Consider the following 21,176-nt stretch of genomic DNA (forward strand, 5'->3'; position numbering starts at 1 on the left):
TTTCTTCAACCCTGAAATGTGTGTAGTGCAGTGGAACTACAGCAAACGTGTCATCTCCCCCCCAAGCAAGGTAAACAATGTGTTTATTGCAGCATTCACCACCGCTTATGCGCGTTTAAAACTTCTCAGCAGCATGGAGCAATTGCAGGACAGATGGATTTATATTGACACAGACAGTTTGATTTATGTGACAAAAAGTGGTGAAACTCCTCTGGAGTTGGGGAATTATCTGGGTGATCTTACTGACGAGCTCGCAGGAAACAGCATTTCGGAGTTTGCATCAACAGGACCCTCTCGCTGCATTCATGCGTCTGAGTGATACCCTTAGCACGTATCACTAGCTATTTCTGGTTTTTGGTTTGATATGCATAACTCTTGGGTGCGACAGGTTTGTTAATTTCATGCATACACTGGTATGACTGGATGGAGATGGTGTTCTATTTAAATCTTCAACAGCCTGTTCTAATGAGCTAAAAAAGTCACCGTACAGATTTTGATTTATTACATTTTCACTGTTAGCAGGAGATGCATTTAACCCGATGTTATCTGCTACATCAGCATTAATAGGACTTTCATTAAGATGAGCAACAACATTCCTTATCTCATTCAGCGCATGTGTGATCTGGCTTTCCATATTAACATCAGAAGAAGAAGACCCAGGGATCAGTTTAAATTACCTTGATATCAGCGCAATGTTTCACTAACAATGTCTGACATGCTGCCAGAAGCGTTAAACATGATGCTTTATTACAACGGTCACGTAAGGATAGGGGAACTCTCTGTCTGCGATGTTGCTGTCCAGGTCTCGATGAAACCTGCTCCACCATCAACGTTGCCTCTGGAAAGATAAAGAAAAAAAATAAATTAATGAAATATGCGAATTAATTCAGTAGGTAAATGAGTATAAGAAGAATTAAACTTACCATTCAATAAACCTTTAACAAGCCTTGCCCTGGTATAAAGAGCACAGAGTCGCCGTCTTTTCCTCAATTTAAGATATTCTGTGAAACAAAATAAAGTTACCTTACAATGCAGGTCTTTTGAAAAAGAAAAATCTTGTTTCTGTGAAGATTTGAATATAACTATAACTTACTCCGTTCCGTACACGGGGTATTTGAACGGTTCCGGGCGGTTCCAACTCTTCCTGCACTGAACTGCTACAGTTCTGCTGAATGTTATCCAGGCTTGGGTTCTGGATTAAATCATTCGATATATCTGTAAAATATTTTATCAGGGGTTAAAACAAGTCTGCAATATCGCATAGACTTGTGAAAACATATGCTTAGAAATATATATATATATATATATATATATTATTATTTTTTTTTTACTTACTCTCCTCTTCCGGAGCTGTTAATTTTTCCGGCGCACGGTCAGGTGACTGTGGTACATGAATGGCTTCGCCCTCTATTTCATGTTTCGCTGGGATCGGATTGTCTTTTTTAAAGACAAGTTTCCGTCTCAACTTTGATTTTTTCGGAAGCAGACGGTTACAAACGCTGACTTCTCTAACGTTCAGGAATATGTCTCTTGTTAAATCTGTAAGTAGAATTTATCTCATTTATTTTTTAAATCACAAAATAGCATTCACCAATTGACTAAACTAGATGTTGTTGTTGCAGTTAATAATTACCATAGTCAGACTGTGTAAAAACGATACCATCCAGCTCATCACTCGTGGGTTCTAAAGAATATAAGTTAAACATTATTATTATCCAACCAGCACTCACAAGCACTTAAAGAATTCTTAAAGATGAATACTTACTACTGAAGATTGCGTTGTATCTTTCAATAGAAGCAGAATGTTCACCTTCTTCGTTTCCTGAAACATTTTCCGACATTTTTTTTTCAGCTTCTCCTTACAAGTGTTCTAAAAATATTTCAGTGTAATTGGTTAAAAATAAATTTTTAGCTACCAGATTTGAAGCCGATCTCCCAGTAAAGATTGCGCTGTATCTCTCGATAGAACCAGGGATGACTGACTGCTCCACCTTCAGCGCACTTAGTTACGCCCCTTGGCCATACCCCCCCCGAGACACCTCAGCAACAGCGCACAGACGCGTTAATTCATTAAACAGTGGATGTGTATTGTCAGACAATGCTCCAGACTTATAGCCAGGAAAGTGCTATTTTCCTCTTAATTACTTTGTGACTACAGTTGGTGTGAAGACTGTGAAGCCTTTATAGAGCTAAGGTGACTGTTGTTTGAAGTTGATTTTTTAGCTCTGTGAATGCTACTTCTCCTTCCTTAGTCCATATGATTTTGTCTTTTAAAGTCATGTCTTTGCCATAGATCATAGATTGCAAGGGTTGTACAATGGCTGCAGTCTGGTATTCATTCTCTGCAAAAGTTACACAGTCCCAGAAAGGACATCATTTGTTGTTTAATTCGTGGTTTTGGGGCTTCTTGTATAGCTGTTTTTCTACTACTTAGGAGGGAACGACCATGTTGTGATAACATATGTCCCAAATAAATCACTTTCTCCTTGAAAAACTGCAGTTTATCCCTAGAGGCTTTGTGCCCCGTCTGGTAGAGATGTTTCAGAACTGTTATGGTAGCTTCCTCACAGTGTTGTTGAGTGTCTGAAGCTATAAGAATATCATCCACATACAACAGGACTTAACTATGTTCAGGCACCTCACAGGTGCTCATAGAGTATCTTAAGGCTTGTGTATATACATGTGGGCTTTCACTGAAGCCTTGTGGTAGTCTGGTGTAAGTATATGTTTCCCTTTAAACTGAAAGCCAAATAAATGCTGTGACTCTTCATGCAGTGGTACTGTAAAGAAAGCATTGCTAAGATCTACCACTGAGAAATATTTTTTATCTGGAGTTAATGAATGCAGTAATGTATGTGGATTCGGGACGTCCGGAATCCCATGTCACACTATTTTATTTATCGGTCTAAGATCCTGAACCATCCTCCACTTTCCTGTGCTGGCTTTCTGCACTGGAAAGATAGGTGTGTTGCATGTAGCATCAGGTGCTTCCCTTAATATTCCTGACTTCAACATATCTTGTATTACTGGCTCAATACCCTCTTCAACTTCTGGCTTTAAGGGGTACTGGCGAACTACTGGCCATTCTTCAGATATTAATTTAACCTTATATGGTGGAAACCCCTTTATAAGTCCTACATCAGTCGATGATTGGGACCACAGTTCAGATGGGACAGCAGCTAAGGCAGGGTGCCTGTTGCTCTCTTTGCTTTCAGCTAGGCCCTGTATCTGTCACTTTGCCTCATTCAAATGTGTCTTTGGATGAACTTTGACTATCCACTCTAGAGTGAGTTTCCAGATTTCTGTGTTAGAATCTACTTTCCAGTCAGAGCTTGTTAATGCCTCATATCGCCCTCTTTCAGCACGCTGTATAAAGTTTTCTAATTCTTTCCACTGACCCCCCACAGGTTTAGTTAATGACAGATGAGGTGTACTGCCTTTAAACTGTTGAAGCTGTCTTCCTGACAGTATGATTGAGGTGGAGGATTTCCCTGTTTTGGGGTCAACATACAGGTGCTGTATGGTAACAGTCTGAATATTTTCTCTGTGAAAAACAGTATCATACTGATAATCTGGCCCTGCAGTATTTTTATATCTCATGGTTACATGGAGCTCAGTATCTAGCATGTACTGTGCCTCCTGGGAGGTTTGTTTTTCTCTGGTTCTCCTCAGCAGTTCTCGAGCTGTTGGTGTGGGGCCTAGATCGAAGGACCAGTAATAATGCAGCTGTGAGAGTTCATTTAGGATTATGGCATCTTCTTCCACTACAGCTTCCATACCTGTTTCTGTTGATACTATATTTATATGCAACTTTTGCATAAGATCTCTTCCCAACAGGTTTACTGGACATTTTTGACTTATCAGAACGGGAGCCTGACAAGTAAGTTTTGTCTCAGGTTCTATTATTGTTACTGGTGCACTTAGGTAATGTACCTCTGATGTGCCAGCTGCTGATCTAACATGCACTGCGGTGTTAGAATATTTTACTCCGGGTGGAGGTTTAGATAGCACAGTTCTACATGCCCCTGTATCACACGAACAGCTATATACTTTGCCATTTATTATTATGTTTTTATATGGCAAATCTTGCATCCTACTCAGTGCTTTAAGTTCCAGTGCTGCTTGTATATCAATTTCCTCCATTTCACTACTGTTTTTCTCTGCTAGTGTCAATTCTGGGTAGAATTGGGGTTATACACCCGCTTTTCATTACATTCTCTCGCAAAATGTCCTGGCTCATTGCAAATCCTGCAATTGTCATCTCTTGCGCCAGGGTTTTGTAAAAGTGTCCTACATTCTCTAGCATAATGCCCTATTTTTCCACACCTCAGACCCACATTGCTCTGTGTGTAACTGTGTCGTGGCCCTCCTCCTCCTCCTCTGTGACCTCTAAATCCCTTCCGTCCTCTTTGCCCGCTTGCCCCTGAGCGTTGCAAAGCCATTAAACTGTCTTGCATTCCAAACGTATCTGTCTTCCTATCTTGCTGTGTTTTATGAGCGTGCTGCGCATACTCTAAAGCTTGTGTAACAGTTCCTGTATTTTGATGAACCCAGTGTTTATCTATATACCGTCTGAGTTCAATTTTAAGGCCTTGCAAAAAGGCTCTCTTCAACTGTTGCTGATAGGCTCCTGCCTCTGCTTCATCATGTGGTATAGCAGAGTTTGCTCTAAAAACACGTCTCATCCTATCCAATAAATCTTGTGGGTCCTCTTCCTCCTTCTGTTTGCATTGTGAGATTTTACCATAATCTGCTGTCTGTATATAAACTCTTCAAATTCTTTCAAAGAGTAAGCGTAAGGCGTCCCTTAAATCTAGTGAATTATGCGCTAATATGTGCATGTATGTATGTGTATGTGTATGTGTATGTATGTATATAAATAATTGTGTATATATATTTATTTATTAGTTTTTGGTTTGTGAATTCTGGATCAAAAACATAGATGTTAATTAGGAAGGTTACTCAAAGTTAATTTAAGTGCAATTAGGGGGAGAAGGGGTATGAAAAATAAGCTTTACTTCTTCATACCCCTTTTCAGACAATTTATATTAATTAATAATCAATGTCAGATCTCAGGTTAAATATACTGACAAGTTTGCTTGTTGGAAAATGTTTATTTTACTGGTTTCTATTTGTGTTTAAGTTAATTTAATTTATTTGGAACTGGAAATTTAATTTAATTTAATGTTTACCAAACACTTCTTTGTATGGTATTTGGATATTTGTTTGTTTGTTATAAGCATTTCTGAAATTGATTTATTTATTTACTGTTGTTTGTCATTGTCTGAAATCATTGTCTGAAATAAATAAATAAATAAATATGTCACCATTATCATCGCATCCAGTGAAACCTCCTGCTACTCTACACCAGCGGTGGCCAAACAGCTGGGTAAAACACTGGAGCATCTCTCTGCCATTAAGATGAAAGCTTCCTCTGAGTTCTGTAATAGCGTCTAGAAATTCTTCCACGCCTTCTTGTATCTGTGGGATACCTTTTAAAGCAGAAGTTCTGTTTTCCTGTGTCCATGGTCTATATACTAGAATAGTTGGCGGCTGTCGGTGATTAGCGTCACCTATGTTTGGATTTGCTACCTCAACTAGAGGGAATGTGTCTCCCTCTAAATGTATTCCAGATGCATGAAAGTTCTGTTCGTGAGCCATTAAGGCTTCGCCTGGGTACATGCTAGAAATTGTTTTCTTATCTTTACTCCTAGTTCGCACTCCTGTGTCCCACCAGGAATTAGGAGACCAGGGCTCACTAGAAGAGCTCTGTTCTTCTGTTTTAGAAGGATTGCTTAATTTTTCTTGCTTACTTATAGGAGTTGTAGGAACTGCTACAGCTCCTTTTATCTCTCCTCCAATGTGTTGTGTTCCAGCCTCCTGTCCTGCTTCCTGCACGGCAGGGGGCCGAACACCTCGCTGTCTGGATGCGACCACTGTTTCCTCATGTGGGCGCACCAAGACTGCAGCTGTCAGCTTCTCCTGTCGCTTCTCCTTATTTCGCCTCTGCATGATTCTTAACTTACTTTGTTCCAGTCATTTGTCTGAGAATTTATACTCAACCTTTCTCTGTTCCTTTTTAGTTGGTTTTTTGGTTTTCAGTATTTCTCATTTTAAATCTCCTTGTAGTTTTAAGACATCGTTAATATTTAGTTTACCCAAGAAACCATGTTTTTTATTCCATCTATGACAAATCATACCTGCTCCTTCTACATAATTCTCCATAAACTTTACATCCCCTTCTAAGTTAATTAATTTACTTTGTTTCTTCCCCATGATGTTTAATTTTAGTTCACAATACTATAAATGTCCCAAATAGAAATTCACTGGCATGAGATTCAAGGAGAGGACATTAACACGCCCTTCTACTGCGACTAATTTGCAGCGGTGTTAATTTTCTGGGATTAAACCCGACCTTTATCTCCAAGAATCACCAATACGTCTTTCTATTCTGGGCAAAAGAAAACACAAGACCAGCAGAATCCTACTAAGATTCTTCCAAAATGCTTAGTCTTCCAAACACACAAAACAGCACAGTCACACAGTTAGTATTTTAACATATTTATGTCCCTTCAGCAATATGTATGGTCGACCTAGCTAAGTTTATGAGCTCTCTTTATTATTCAACACTTAACCAACCAAATTATCCAGTTCACTTTATGGCGCCTAGTCGTTTTTAATCTCTTTACGGCGAGATAACTACCTAAATTTATCACTATTTCTTTGCGGCGAAATAAAACCTTTCCAATGCAGTGTCCTTGACCGGCGACACACTACCAAACGACTTTTAAGTACTTTTCTTCTTTCATTTATATAGCGCTTACTCTTATCTCATGTATTGTATTTTAAAACTATCTCACCTCGGAGTTGACTTCTAGGTGACTCTGTCGGACCTCCAGAGTCACCCGGCGCCGAGCAAGACAATAATCCACCGGCCAGATGCGAACGTCACACACCGGGACTTTCAGCCACCAGGCCTAGATGCGGCTGTGTGGCAGCGCTTAACTCGACGTCAGGCTGCTCCAGGAGATCCGCCAGTCACTGCAAAGAAAAATAAAATCAGTTTAGTTCTTATAATCTCCGGCTCGAAGGACCAAATTAATGATAGGTATTATTTAGTCAACTCAGAGGTAAGGAAACGACACAGAGTCAGTTTTACTTGCAGCAAGGGTAGCTCACACTTTGCATTGCAAATCTACAAAGTATTAACACTCCTCCCTCTTTATTTATACATGCTTGGTCACACACAGTTCAAACAACATTCAAGGTGGGTGTGTGTGTGTGTGTGTGTGTGAAAGGTTAGGGTTCATGTGTCTTTTAAGCAGAGAGAAAGGAGTGAGGATTGGTGCCAGTCCCTAGATGTTGCTGATAATAGCATAACTCACCCTTCTCTCTTATCTCTTTGTCTATGGCATGTGGGGGAAGAAAGCACATAGAGCAGACACAAGTGATAAACAATATTAAAATATTAAAAACCCTAACAATACTGTAGTGAAATAAAATATAAGTTCTAATGTTTCCCTTTTGTTACAATAGGATAAGAAGCTCACAGACATATAGTACAAGGATAAATGGCCCAAGGTTTGTCATAAATGACCTGAAGCTGGGGCACTGGGGTTGATAGTGGAGCAGCTGGTATAACTGGGTTGATTAGAAACCTACAGCACACTTAGATTAAGGATGGACACCTGCTACTACACAATCTAACAGATAGACACCACAATGGTGACACATAGTCTACTGATAATCACTGAGGGAGGGAACATCCATTGCATTGGAGTGCCAGATATAAAACTACATGTGACCTTCTATCGAGGCTCTTCGTCATCTTCTAATAGACGATGACAGTCTGAGACGGGAGCCTCAGCACTGATCTCTGTAATAATTCCTCTGCCTTAACTTAGATTAAAGGAGCTAAAAGTTAGAAACTGGTTGAGAGTCGTTCCTTTAAGAGTCTTTAGATAGATTGTGTGATCGCTTCATGGGGACCAAGTACCGGAGGAGCTCCGAGACGTCTGACCGCCAGCAGGGTGCAGTAGATAAGCTCAACAAACTGATAAAGAAGGCTTGTTCTGTTCTTGGGGACTGTTCTGGAACTTCTCAGGCTGAATGCACAAAGAAGGCTGCTTCAAAAAATGAAGAACATAATGAACAACCGAGTCTGTGAACAACAGATCATCTTCAGCGAGAGGCTTCTCCAAATCCACTGTAATACAGACCACTGCAGGAGATCCTTCTTGTCCACAGCCTAAGACTCTAAAGGCATTTGAATAGTTTGAGTTGCAAAATTTAATTTCCCTTTGAGATAAATGAAGTATTTCCAAATTAAATCGAATGTCTCAATATATTTATTTACAATTGCTTTATGGAAGTAGATTGCTTTATTTTTATTACAAAGTAATTATTTTGTTGTTTAAAAGATTTCTATATTGATTAATAGAAAAGCTGTCGAATAGATAAACAGTTATATGAAGGGCATCAGTCAATGGTTAATGTGGGTTTAGACTTCAGCCCTATCAAGGTGATTACGTTATTGACGAATTTGAACCAATGAGCTTTTGTTTTCGCATTCACGTTAAAATAATATAATTTGAAAATTGTGGAATTCTGGTTGTCTTGTGATTTAATTAGTTGTTTGAGTTGAATAAGTTAGCATTTAAATACCACATTCTAAAAACTAAACAAGATTAGACAACGTGTATGTTTCCGCTGCCAGACAGATCAACAGTAGTAGTAGTTTGAAAGGTGCTACCCGGATGTTGTACTTGTTAGCTTCGTGCTAACTAGCTATTGGTGTCCACCTTCGCGCTGCACAGTAAAAATATTCGGGTGAGCGCTTTGGGGTCTATTTCCTTTGAGTGTTGGGTTGTGTGACTGCAGACTTTATGCAACTTGAACACACTGGGGAAAGTGCTGCAAAGACGCCTAATGTTTGTTTTCACTTGTTCAACATTTTTAAGTAAAGTTCACTAACAAGGCTAGCCTCCGATAGCCGTTAGCTAACTGTTAGCTCGCTGCAGTAGCTACTTAACACCGCCTGTTTCTTAATGTTTTGTGGTTTGCTCTTGTCAGCTGCACTCTTTGTTGTTCAGGATAACATCTGAGACGTTTCTGGGAAATCTCGACACTGTGTGTTTCAGCGGGAGTCCGTTCAAAGGTAGCTTTGAAGCAACGTCGCAAAAACGAGCCGGAAGAGTAGAAAAACACGCGTTTCGCTCATATCTGTTTAAGAAAACTTGTTAATCCGGAACATCGAGTTTGTCAAACAAAATCTGGGATTTCTCGTCGCTTTGTCAAACTCCGATGTTCCTTTTCAAGTTCAGTTTGGACTTGAAGCGTTTTATCGTTTGGTGACTCCCAGTATCTGAACTTCTTGAGGTTGGTTCAGTTTTTTTCATATATCATTATAATTCAGTTGGTTTCGTTCTCGTATTGAAAGGTACAGGTGAAGCAGGTGGTGATGAGGTTTACCAAGCTCGACATCTGTTAACACTCCTGGGTAAACCCAGGCTTTGCTGCGGCTTCCAAGCGGGACTGGATCTTCTTAGATGGTTCTCAGTACACTCCTCTTGTTAAAGTCCACTTGTTAAACTTTAATCTAAAGGTTTTCTCTAACATTCGTGTACAGCACAATCGAAAATTCTCTTGAAACTAGACTTTTAGCTCTTCTGGTCGTGGATATTTGTGTTCTACCATCTTTAATAAATATTTTTGGACAAATACAGATTTGATGTATTTTTTCCACCTCCTCAAGGCTGTAAATGCAAATGCACAGCAGTAGTGATCCTTTTTACAATGTTGGTAAACTGAGAAGCATGTTGCACATCAGCATGTATAGATCTACAGGACTATGACTGTTCTATGGTGACTAGAGGAACTCCCTGACTTTCATTAAACTCAGTGTCAGCTGTGTGTGGAAGCAGATCTAATGCTCTAAAAGCTCACTGAGACATTGGACGTTCTGGTCCATGTTTAAGTTGTGGACATCTAAGCATTGAAAAGCCATTGAACCCTCTATGATCTTTGACTGGGGAGCTTCTGTGCATTTAAGTAAGCTTTCATTTGAAAAGGGACCATGTTTTGATACAAAACTCAAGCATGACAATAAAGCAAGGACTTGGCCCAGTGGTTGGCAGCTGGTTGTCCACCCACACAGTCACAATGCAAATTTACTGTTTTCCTTTAGTTTGTAAGTTTATTTACAATACACAACTGGAGGGTTAGCACAGTCTGGCAAAACAATTTTTAAAAGAGTTTATTAAAGAATCTAACCAAGCTGCAACCTTAAAGGTGTACTGTGTAAATTTTAACTGTTCCTGTTTTCTGTAGATTTCTAGCATTGGATTGTTACTAATGGAGACGTCAGGCGTTTGTGAGATTGAGTTGCCAAACAGAAGAATAGTGAGTGGCAGTGATTCCCCGACTGATCTGGATAGTCCGTGTCAGGTAACTGATGATCCTTTGGATTCAATGTTGTTGCTATGTTTAATCTACTAGATTTTGTTGTCACCTTTTCATCTGTCAGACAACTATTTCGGATTTTTGGTTTTCACCTGGGATGTTGTCAGCATGTTCTATGACACCGGCCTAATACTAACAGTTCTGCATGTTTAAGGATAACACTGCCTTTTTTTTGCCTAGAGAGTAAACAACAGACCCACTTAAATCAAATTAAAGTGCGGAAAACCGAAGTTAAAGTTCAAAATGATCACTTCTCTCCAGCAGCCTGAGCTTTGATGTACAACTAAGAACTTAAACCCCAACCTTTCCTGGAGATTTCTATCAAAATCACCTGTTGATGATAATATTAACAAAGCATTAGGGCTGATTTGTTGTCATGTCGGTTGTGTGTGTGTGTTTTTCAGGAGGAGGTCACTGGGTTTCATTTATGTTTGTGTGACCCTGAGGAAGAGAGAGGGGAAACCCCAGGCAGAGAGGACAGTCCCAGTGACCTGGGGGAGACGGAGCTTGATCCTGGAGGAGACTCAAAGACTGGAGACGACAAGGCCTTCGGTAGGAAGGCCACAGTTCTTCATAAGTTCCTGCTAAGAGCTGGTTACTACTTTGGTATCCCTTCATCAGTTTCATTTCTGACGTTACCTGTTCAGTACTGATGGGTTAGGGATTTAAAGCTTAAATATGTTTTGGTTAGTTTCAGAGAACAAAATGTGAACAAGGCTTGAATGTTTGACCTTATCCAAAATGCTTGGCCTGTCTTGGATTCACATTTAGATTTGAGATGTAGGTGGACTTTTCCAAACGGTCAATCAACCCACACTTGTCTCTGCTTCAAACTATTCAGTAGCAGGACTTCATAAACCAAGCTGCTAAACATTGAAATAGCAACAAATGCTAACACTCAAAATGTTGAATCTCACCACAATTCTTACTTTTATTTCATGTGTTTTAAAGCTTACGCAACATGGGGCAACAGTGGTAGAAGTTCGTCCTGTAACTGGTTGATTGCCGGTTGGAACCCCCACTCTGTGTCTCAACCATTGTGGCCTTGGGCCAGACACTTCACCCTTCTGGCCTTCTAATGGTGGTCAGAGGGTCCGGTGGTTTCGATTGTATGGCAGCCTCACTTCTATCAGTCTGCCTCAGGGCAGCTTTGGCTACATTGTAGCTTACCACTGTCAGTGTGTGTATGAATGGGTGGATGACTGATTTTAGTGTAAAGTACTTTGGGGTCTCTGGGGACTTGATAAAGCGCTAGACAATTGCAGCCCATTTACCATGTGTTTGCTGTTCAGTAAAAAATCTAATGTGATTTACTCTTAGTTATCTACAGTTTTGTAAGGAACAGTTGGGCCAACTATCATTTCAAGCAGCTGTTTCAGTTAAAATCTACGTACTATAATAAATTAGGTCGAGCTTTTACCACCATTTTTATGTACTTTTTCTGGTCTCTTCTTCTTCTCTAGGAAAGGAGGTTGTTCTCTTGATGCAAGCACTGAATTCACTTGCCACTCCTGAAGAGAAACTGGCAGCACTGTGCAAGAAATATGCAGACCTGGTATGAACGTTTGTCTGTTTCTTGTGTGAACAAATGGAGAAGCAAGTCCAGATTCATGTTCATGTGCCCTTTTCAGATCTTAGTTCCACCCTAAACACTCAACCACTAACCCCCCATTACTAGTCTTCCATGTCAGGACCTTTCAGTTGATGATGTGTAGAGGACATGCGGAGACCATGGAACAAGAGACTGATCTAATCAAGACTGATGATAGGTTCTTTTTATTTGGCTAGGACATGTCCATGAATAACACTTAACCAATGATGGAGCTAGAAGAAAGGAAAAACATTTTTAGCTTATGCTCCATTTTCACAGAACATTTCATGCCAGGACTCTGGAGTGATTTCTGTAAGGATCACAGAGGTGTGGGGATTCATCTGAACCAAGGCCTGTTACTCCTTGGGTTGGGATGGTACTGTAACAGGACACTTAGTCATGGATTAACCTGGGTTGAAATTTGATGTCTCAATAATAGATGATCTGTGGGGTGAGCTAGCTGCAGGATTCATGTGAAAACACAGTGGAATCATATTTGATCTGCTGTAATAATTGTCATTAACTCACATTGGACAAGTTGCACTGAAGTGTCGAGAAAGAACAGAGCGTTTGTCTTTGCAGAGGGTTGGTGTTCTGATGTAGGTTGTTATAATTAGGAATTATTGAAGAATGTTTTTGGACATGATGTGTTCTTTCATTTAGAACAGGAGACGTTCTCGTCATGTCTGCGTCTTTTATGAAAGCACAAAATCTTGGAACTGTTTCGTGAAAGGGCCGATTATTTATTCGTTTTCCAAAGTTGGCTTTGTGACCTGTGTTGACACACAAACTATCATTGTTTGGTGCTTTTATTTACCCACAAAAAATAAAGTCCTGTTTTGTTAATGGCTTTGTTCAGCTGGAGGAGAGTCGCTGCATGCAGAAACAGCTGAAAGGCCTGCAGAAGAAGCAGTCTCAGATTGTCAAAGAGAAGATCCACCTACAAGGAGAGCACAGCAAAGCCATCCTGGCCCGCAGCAAGTTGGAGAGTCTCTGCAGAGAACTCCAGAGGCACAACAAGACTCTGAAGGTAACATAATCCATCTAGCATTGTTTACATTGAGCTTTATATTGCCGCATGTTATGCTGTTAAATGCAAGGTGATTTAAAAAGCTGTTTTAGATGCATCAGCAACAGATCTGAAATGATGGGGTAGGGTTCTGAGGTTTGATCCTTTGACCTTCCATATTTCTGTCCTAAGCAAGAATCCTGGTATGGGCCTTTGTGTGAATGGGTGACCTGGTAATATTAAGAAGCATCCTTAGAATATTTCCCCGTCTACCAACTGACAGGAGGAGAATGCCCAGCGGTCCCGAGAGTATGAAGAGCAACGTAAGGAGGCCATGCTCCATTTCCAGATGACTTTGGGTGATATTGAAGTGCAGATGGAGCAGCACAGCTCGCACAATGCCGAGCTGAGGCAGGAGAACATGGAGCTGGCTGAGAAGCTTAAAAAGCTCATTGAGCAGTATGAGCTCAGAGAGGAGGTATGAAAACAAAGCAACTTACTCCAGTAGCACCATAATAACACTGTCATCCTAAGAGTTTAGAAACGATCCAATCTGCTTTATGTGGGAATCCTCTCTATGAGTATAAAGAACATGTTGAAAGTTCACATTTGCTCAAACACGTACTGTAACATACAGGTACTTCTCAAAATATTAGCATATTGTGATAAAGTTCATTATTTTCCATAACGTCATGATGAAAATTTAACATTCATATATTTTAGATTCATTGCACACTAACTGAAATATTTCAGGTCTTTTATTGTCTTAATACGGATGATTTTGGCATACAGCTCATGAAAACCCAAAATTCCTATCTCACAAAATTAGCATATTTTATCCGACCAATAAAAGAAAAGTGTTTTTAATACAAAAAACGTCAACCTTCAAATAATCATGTACAGTTATGCACTCAATACTTGGTCGGGAATCCTTTTGCAGAAATGACTGCTTCGATGCGGCGTGGCATGGAGGCAATCAGCCTGTGGCACTGCTGAGGTCTTATGGAGGCCCAGGATGCTTCGATAACGGCCTTTAGCTCATCCAGAGTGTTGGGTCTTGAGTCTCTCAACGTTCTCTTCACAATATCCCACAGATTCTCTATGGGGTTCAGGTCAGGAGAGTTGGCAGGCCAATTAAGCATAGTGATACCATGGTCAGTAAACCATTTACCAGTGGTTTTGGCACTGTGAGCAGGTGCCAGGTCGTGCTGAAAAATGAAATCTTCATCTCCATAAAGCTTTTCAGCAGATGGAAGCATGAAGTGCTCCAAAATCTCCTGATAGTTAGCTGCATTGACCCTGCCCTTGATAAAACACAGTGGACCAACACCAGCAGCTGACACGGCACCCCAGACCATCACTGACTGTGGGTACTTGACACTGGACTTCTGGCATTTTGGCATTTCCTTCTCCCCAGTCTTCCTCCAGACTCTGGCACCTTGATTTCCGAATGACATGCAGAATTTGCTTTCATCCGAAAAAAGTACTTTGGACCACTGAGCAACAGTCCAGTGCTGCTTCTCTGTAGCCCAGGTCAGGCGCTTCTGCTGCTGTTTCTGGTTCAAAAGTGGCTTGACCTGGGGAATGCGGCACCTGTAGCCCATTTCCTGCACACGCCTGTGCACGGTGGCTCTGGATGTTTCTACTCCAGACTCAGTCCACTGCTTCCGCAGGTCCCCCAAGGTCTGGAATCGGCCCTTCTCCACAATCTTCCTCAGGGTCCGGTCACCTCTTCTCGTTGTGCAGCGTTTTCTGCCACACTTTTTCCTTCCCACAGACTTCCCACTGAGGTACCTTGATACAGCACTCTGGGAACAGCCTATTCGTTCAGAAATGTCTTTCTGTGTCTTACCCTCTTGCTTGAGGGTGTCAATAGTGGCCTTCTGGACAGCAGTCAGGTCGGCAGTCTTACCCATGATTGGGGTTTTGAGTGATGAACCAGGCTGGGAGTTTTAAAGGCCTCAGGAATCTTTTGCAGGTGTTTAGAGTTAACTCGTTGATTCAGATGATTAGGTTCATAGCTCGTTTAGAGACCCTTTTAATGATATGCTAATTTTGTGAGAGGAATTTTGGGTTTTCATGAGCTGTATGCCAAAATCATCCGTATTAAGACAATAAAAGACCTGAAATATTTCAGTTAGTGTGCAATGAATCTAAAATATATGAATGTTAAATTTTCATCATGACATTATGGAAAATAATGAACTTTATCACAATATGCTAATATTTTGAGAAGGACCTGTATTTCAAACATGAGGGCAACAACATCTCCTGGATCGGGAACCTCGTTCCCCTGGCTGAAAAAAGGGATTGGACTGTTTTCTGTCTCAGAGGTTGAAGCCTCCTTGATGCCTATGAGGTATGAACATTTCCCCAACCATTGTCTTGATGGAGATCTTTAGGTCCTGAAGCTGAACTGAGGGATTAGGGTTTTGTCTCAATTTGGTACCTACATTTATTCACACACTGCATACATCAGTACAGTAAATGTATTGAAATCAATGCCATGTGTGACCAACGAGCTCAGCTGCCCTACACAACCCGTTTGAAATGGCCAACTGTTGTAGGCAGAGCGTCCTTCCAGCTTGAACCCCTAAAGCAAAGCAAGCCCTCCTTGGAATCCACACATGACTTTTTCTCCTACAAATAGGAGGTTCTTTGTTGATTTTCCCATCTATTTAATATTTCCTTGATATCTTGGCCTCCTGCTCACAGTTCCAGATCCATAGAACTAATGCTGTATTTGATCAATAAGGAATCCATCCAGTGTTCTAAACAATGATGTGAGGTGGCCACATCTGACAACACACCTGCAGGTGATGGGGAACTTTTTTCTCCATCTTTGTTAGCGTGTTGTAGTATGGCGAGGGGGTAACTGTGGCCTCAGCAGCTCCAAAATATGACAAGCATTTAAATTGTCCACTGCAGAGATGGGTCAATGCCTCATCAGTGTTCTTTAGAAATATATTTCTGCAGAGTTTCCGCTAAAACGTGTTGTGCTGTGTTCTCTTTCAGAGATAGCTGGGACATTTGGTTTATTTGGCTATGTGGCTCCTTCACTGCTGCCTGACCTGTTATGTTCGTTTAACTGCAGATGCGTTGGCATGTTGAGGATTTTTTACAGTGCAAATGACGTAAAATCATAAACCGTAGGTTGACAAACAAGATCTGGAGTCAGCTACTTTGATAAGATCCTTCAGAAATGCTATAACCTGTACTGCAAGCCAACACCCCCAATGACTAGGGAGCTTTCTAGAACTTTATATAACTTCTGGAGATGAAGACCATTGATTGTGTTCCTGTGCTTGTCTTCCATGCTAACATTGTTCCCTACTGCAGCACATAGACAAAGTGTTCAAGCACAAGGAGCTGCAGCAGCAACTGATGGATGCCAAGCTGCAAAGAATCACTGAAATGATGAGAGAAGTGGAGGAGAAACAGCAGCAAGAGAGAGAGTTTGTAAGATCATCTTTTTCTCTTCTTTATAGATGACTCTCTGTTCCTCATCAGAACATTGTGGGAATCGTATACTAACGGTTCCCATGTTTAGTTCTGAAAGCATTCCTGCTCCAATAGAAAATAGATTTTTCATTTTAAAAACACACTGACAATGCTCTGAGACTTGGTTTTAGTTACATGTCCAGCCAGACTTCTGATTCAGTAAGGGTATCTCGTTATACATAAGCCAACACTGTCTGTTCAGTCACTTTATATCGTCATTTGTGTTGCTGTATAAAACAACCCAGAAAGGTCGGTCCCACAGTGTGAAACAGGAAAGAGGTTGATATCTGCAGCTACTTCCTACATCCACCATTTTAGGTCTACACCTACTGTACACATTGATGGGTTCAGAACACCTGTTGTACCTTCTAACCACAACAGCTGTTTAAAATGGGGGAGACGTGCACAAAAACTGCTAGAAATCTTAAAAAAAGAGGTGTGAAGGATTAATCAATTGAACATTTCACGGACAGTACGTGTCCTGTTAAAGCCCTCGATCCTCTGAAGCAGGTTCAAAGCTGAACAGCTGTCTGATCTGTGATGTTTCAGCTGCTGAAGGATGCCAGTGAGTCCAGACGCAAATGTGAGATGATGAAAGAGCAAGAAACTCAGCTTAAACAACAGGTGAGCCACGCAGACTCAGTCATTTTATAGGGGCTTCAACATTTTCCTCGTTTCATCACATTTGCATCAGTGTTTGTGCTGCCTACAGTTACTGCTGATGTTTACACCAGCTCAGGCATAATGTTCTTCTCACTGCACCCACCACTCAGCTCTCCCTGTATATGGACAAGTTTGAAGAGTTTCAGAGCACTTTGGCCAAAAGTAATGAAGTCTTCACTACCTTCAGACAAGAAATGGAAAAGGTGAGCTTTGACTTTTCATCTCTTTGGGTATTGGACGTTAAACATCAGTCCCAGCTCTATGAATAAGAAGAAAAACAGAGAAGAACATTCTGCCTTACATCTCTGGAGAATTTACTGCAAAACGTTAACCCGTTCTAAGCTGCATGTATTTCTTTTGTTACATTTGATCAGTTTTCAGAAAATGAATCCAAATTTAGTAGATATTTGGATGGTGAATTAAAAGATTGAAATATAACTAGTAATAAATATTAAAAGATAATTCTTTAATGCTCATCAGACAATTTAAGCTTTAGGACAAACAGTCCAGGTCCAGTGATTCAGGGTTAGAGGTCATCTAGATTAGAGACTTGACACTTTTCTTTGAACATCTTGATGTAACTAATAAAATATGAAATTTCGAAAAATGTATCAAAAATAGGAGTCATTGGATTAATATGTTTTCTCTGTTGTTGTGAGGTTTTATGCTGTTTCTCTGTCATCTTCCTGTAGGTCTACCAAAGTTTTATAGACGCAAACGGAAGCAGATTTCTCTAAATCATCCATCAATAATTCATCCCTGCTCAGTGCAACAATGAACTACTGTGACATTTATATTGTTGATCCATTATTGTCTGTTAGTTAAAACACACATATGTACAGCAGCTGGTTTTTCATGAAGTTTATTTGTTTGCTTGGAATGTGTGTGTGTCTGGGAGTGTTATTCCCTGAGTGCGAGGGCTTCGTCTCAGCATTCCCTCAAGTAAAAGGTGAACATTGTTAAGTTTCTATTAGGACTTCAATAATATACAAAATTGTCTAAAATAACTAAAATAATGAAAGCTTATTTTTTGGTAAACACCTACCTCTGCCATTTTGTATCTCACAGCAGGCGTGTGCAGACAAAACATTACCCGGGAGTTTGCATAAAATCTATTAGTTCTGGGATGGTACAAACTAGGAAGTGGATTAAGAGGGGCGTGGTCTAGCAAGATTATGCTTTTTATGTTGATCTTGGAATAAAATTAAAGTTTTTAGTTGGTCTTAAGTTTGCTTCTTATTGTTATAGATCTTAATTGGTTGTAGTCCTAGATATGGTTTCTTCCAGTTCAGATTCATTTGTATTTAACTAGTCTGTCATCTATTGCTTTGTGGTTGGCGGTTTGTATAATAAAAAGAAGCTTCCACGGATAGTTTTGGCCTTATTTATTGCTGCCGTTTGGGTTCCACCTCACCAATCTGACACAGTCGGATCAGCAGCAGATTCTGTTCACATTTTCACTGATTTTTGTAAAAGGACAGTCTTTTTTGTTCTCTGCTTCGTCTCCTTACATTAGTAATTACTTGTGGTCCTGTTAGCTCAACAAGTTTTATTATTATTAAAATATCAGCCGTGTTATTGGTCTGATGTGTGGGTTTAATTTCAGATGACAAAGAAGATCAAGAAGCTGGAAAAGGAAACTATGCAGTGGAGGACCAAATGGGAAAGCAACAATCAGGCCCTGCTGCAGATGGCAGAAGAGGTGAGGTTCTTCATCAAGTCTCTGCTTATAAACATGTGTCCACACAGTTGTTACCTAGCAGTCTGGAAACGTTTTTTGTCTTTCAGAAAACTCTGCGTGATGGCCATTTCAAGGCTCTACAGGGGAAGCTGGAGCTACTGGAGCGGCTGTGCAGAGCTTTGCATAAGGAGAGGAATGACTTGAGCAACCAGCTCAGCCTCTTTCAGGAGCAGGGAGACAAAGGGATGGCGTCACCTGGCCCAGACCAGCAACATGAGCCTTTGCCAATGGAGGAGGAGGATAAAAATGATTCTGAAGATTCAGGGCATGAGGAGGAGCAGGAGACTGGAGGCATCCATCAAGGTGTGGGGCTGCCTGGAGCAGAGGCCACGCAGAATGCTGCTGATAAAACCCCAACAGCTATAACAACAAGCAGCCATGCTGCCGGTCTGAAGATGTAATGGGACTTTTTCTCAGCTATTATTCTAGATTCCGAATCTGACACCATATTGTTTTGTGTAATTTCACTTCACTCAATAAAATTACTGCATTAAGAATTTCCACAATTCTAGTCAGCATCCGAGGCGAGCTGTGAGTAATTCCCCATTTTCTACCATCACTGTTGTCTGAAAGAATGTGTGCAGACGTAAAGGCAGTTGAAGTTGAATTGGTCCTTGTTTTTCCTCCTAACAGGCTCCATCAGCAACTTCTCAGTGGAGCTCATCCTTACAATAAGGGTTTAGCAACCTCAGTGCTGATAGGTCAGCTGAGGGGACGACTGCCTCTCCATCTAATCATGAATGAAATAGTTTTCTTAAAGCTTCTGTCCATTAATCTGTCATTTTGTAGAAATGTTACCTGAAGAAAGCAAACTTCTCTAGACAAATTGAAACTTGATCAGCAGCCACTGTGGGTCATGTTAAATGTCTGAACACAGTTGCTAAGTAACATTTGAATGCCTTCATTTGGAGTTCTAGCAGATGCCCTTTTCTGTTAGATTTCTTTCTTCTGCCAGTATGTTTGGCTTCCACAGTGAAAGTGTGCATGTCATGCATCATCCAAGGACTCAGTAATGTGGCTGTCCTCTGTAGTCCTCCTTTTAACCTGGATATCTTCTACCTACTCAAGTGATAACAGCCTGTGAAACTCAGGGTCATGTTCTGCTAAAGATTGTCCGAAACATCAAAGCCTCCACTGTGACCATTTGTCTGAAGAACATCATTACTTGCATGTGGGAACAGAATGATACAAAATAAATGTTTTAATATCAGAGTCCAAAGTCAGATGAATATAAGAAACCTTTGTTTCCCACCAGTCTAGAATAATTTTGTGTATGTTGAGCCAATATAGGGTAGAGAAGAGCTACGTCTATTGACAGAAGATTTCCTGTAAATTACTTTGGAAAGGTTGAAATAATCTAATGGGTTGTCAGTTTTGATTAGTTTAAATAAAAATGTTGATCTGTTGGGAATTGTTAGGAGGCGCAGAAGGTGTTCTGAACCCATCAATGTGTACAGTAGGTGTAGACCCAAGATGGTGGATGTAGGAAGTAGCTGCAGATATCAACCCCTCTGTCCTGTTTCACACTATGGGACTGAACTACTGACTGTTCTGGGTTGTTTTAACTTGTAAAGTAGATTTTGTTGAAATCAAAGTCACTTCATCCCATCTTTTGGGCATCTTCCTTTCAGTAGTTCGGAGAGCAGCTGAAATAAGGAAACCTAGAGGAGGGCCTGTTTCCAACATCTGACATGTTCTAATTTTAAACCTGAGATCAGCCTATTTTTCAATTTGGTTAAATAACACTGAGGAACAGGTATCAGTGTATTCCAAGTAACATAACATTGAATGTGTGTTTAACCCGTTGCTCATCTTTCTAAATGACTCCTGATGCTGAGTTTAAATGGAAATGTTCAACAGCAGCTGGTGATGGTTCCACTCATGGCGAAGAGTCTGATAACCAGAGTCTGATTCCTTTCCTTGGCATCGCCCCAGGATGACTCGGGTCATTCCAGAATCTACCTCTGCAGGTTATGGCCATGAGTCAGCATACTCTGCATTGCTTTTTTTTTAAATCACTTCTTATATGTAAAATGTTCTTCCAATTTTGTCTTGCTTTTCAATAAACATTTTGTAGGATTTCCAGTGGGTGCATTTATTTTTCCCATCCCGTGCTCTTCTCGACAGTAAGACTAAAGTAGAGGACCCTGTGCCTGCAGCAGCCTGTCTTCTAGCTGAAATGTTTTTACACAAAACTTATTTTGATTTAG

At 40.5% G+C, this 21,176-nt stretch overlaps 1 protein-coding gene across 3 annotated transcripts; it reads left to right on the forward strand.

The window, feature by feature from the left end:
* The first annotated feature begins 8,672 nt into the window (after window positions 1–8,672).
* Window positions 8,673–21,051, forward strand: txlng (taxilin gamma). Of its 3 annotated transcripts, none has more exons than XM_047363320.1 (11): window positions 8,673–8,829; window positions 10,330–10,446; window positions 10,866–11,013; window positions 11,925–12,016; window positions 12,912–13,082; window positions 13,345–13,539; window positions 16,401–16,520; window positions 17,112–17,186; window positions 17,336–17,428; window positions 18,832–18,927; window positions 19,014–21,051. In XM_047363320.1, the coding sequence occupies exons 2-11, from the start codon at window positions 10,354–10,356 to the stop codon at window positions 19,365–19,367; spliced, it is 1,437 nt and encodes a 478-aa protein (XP_047219276.1). In that variant the 5' UTR covers window positions 8,673–8,829; window positions 10,330–10,353; the 3' UTR covers window positions 19,368–21,051. The 3 variants fall into 3 exon arrangements, with proteins under 3 accessions (XP_047219276.1, XP_047219279.1, XP_047219278.1); XM_047363323.1 differs by lacking the exon at window positions 8,673–8,829 and adding an exon at window positions 9,037–9,157; XM_047363322.1 differs by lacking the exon at window positions 8,673–8,829 and adding an exon at window positions 9,209–9,378.
* The last annotated feature ends 125 nt before the right edge of the window (window positions 21,052–21,176 follow it).

Source organism: Girardinichthys multiradiatus, chromosome 4 (assembly GCF_021462225.1).
Source record: "Girardinichthys multiradiatus isolate DD_20200921_A chromosome 4, DD_fGirMul_XY1, whole genome shotgun sequence".
NCBI classification, from domain to species: Eukaryota; Metazoa; Chordata; class Actinopteri; order Cyprinodontiformes; family Goodeidae; genus Girardinichthys; species Girardinichthys multiradiatus.

What these genes read in the sequence shown, in the direction of transcription:
- txlng (XM_047363320.1), top strand. Translation starts at nt 10,354, where the DNA reads ATGGAGACGTCAGGCGTTTGTGAGATTGAGTTGCCAAACAGAAGAATA. An exon ending in ATCTGGATAGTCCGTGTCAG is followed by an intron (nt 10,447 to 10,865) that starts GTAACTGATGAT and finishes TGTGTTTTTCAG; the next exon opens with GAGGAGGTCACTGGGTTTCA. An exon ending in TGGAGACGACAAGGCCTTCG is followed by an intron (nt 11,014 to 11,924) that starts GTAGGAAGGCCA and finishes CTTCTTCTCTAG; the next exon opens with GAAAGGAGGTTGTTCTCTTG.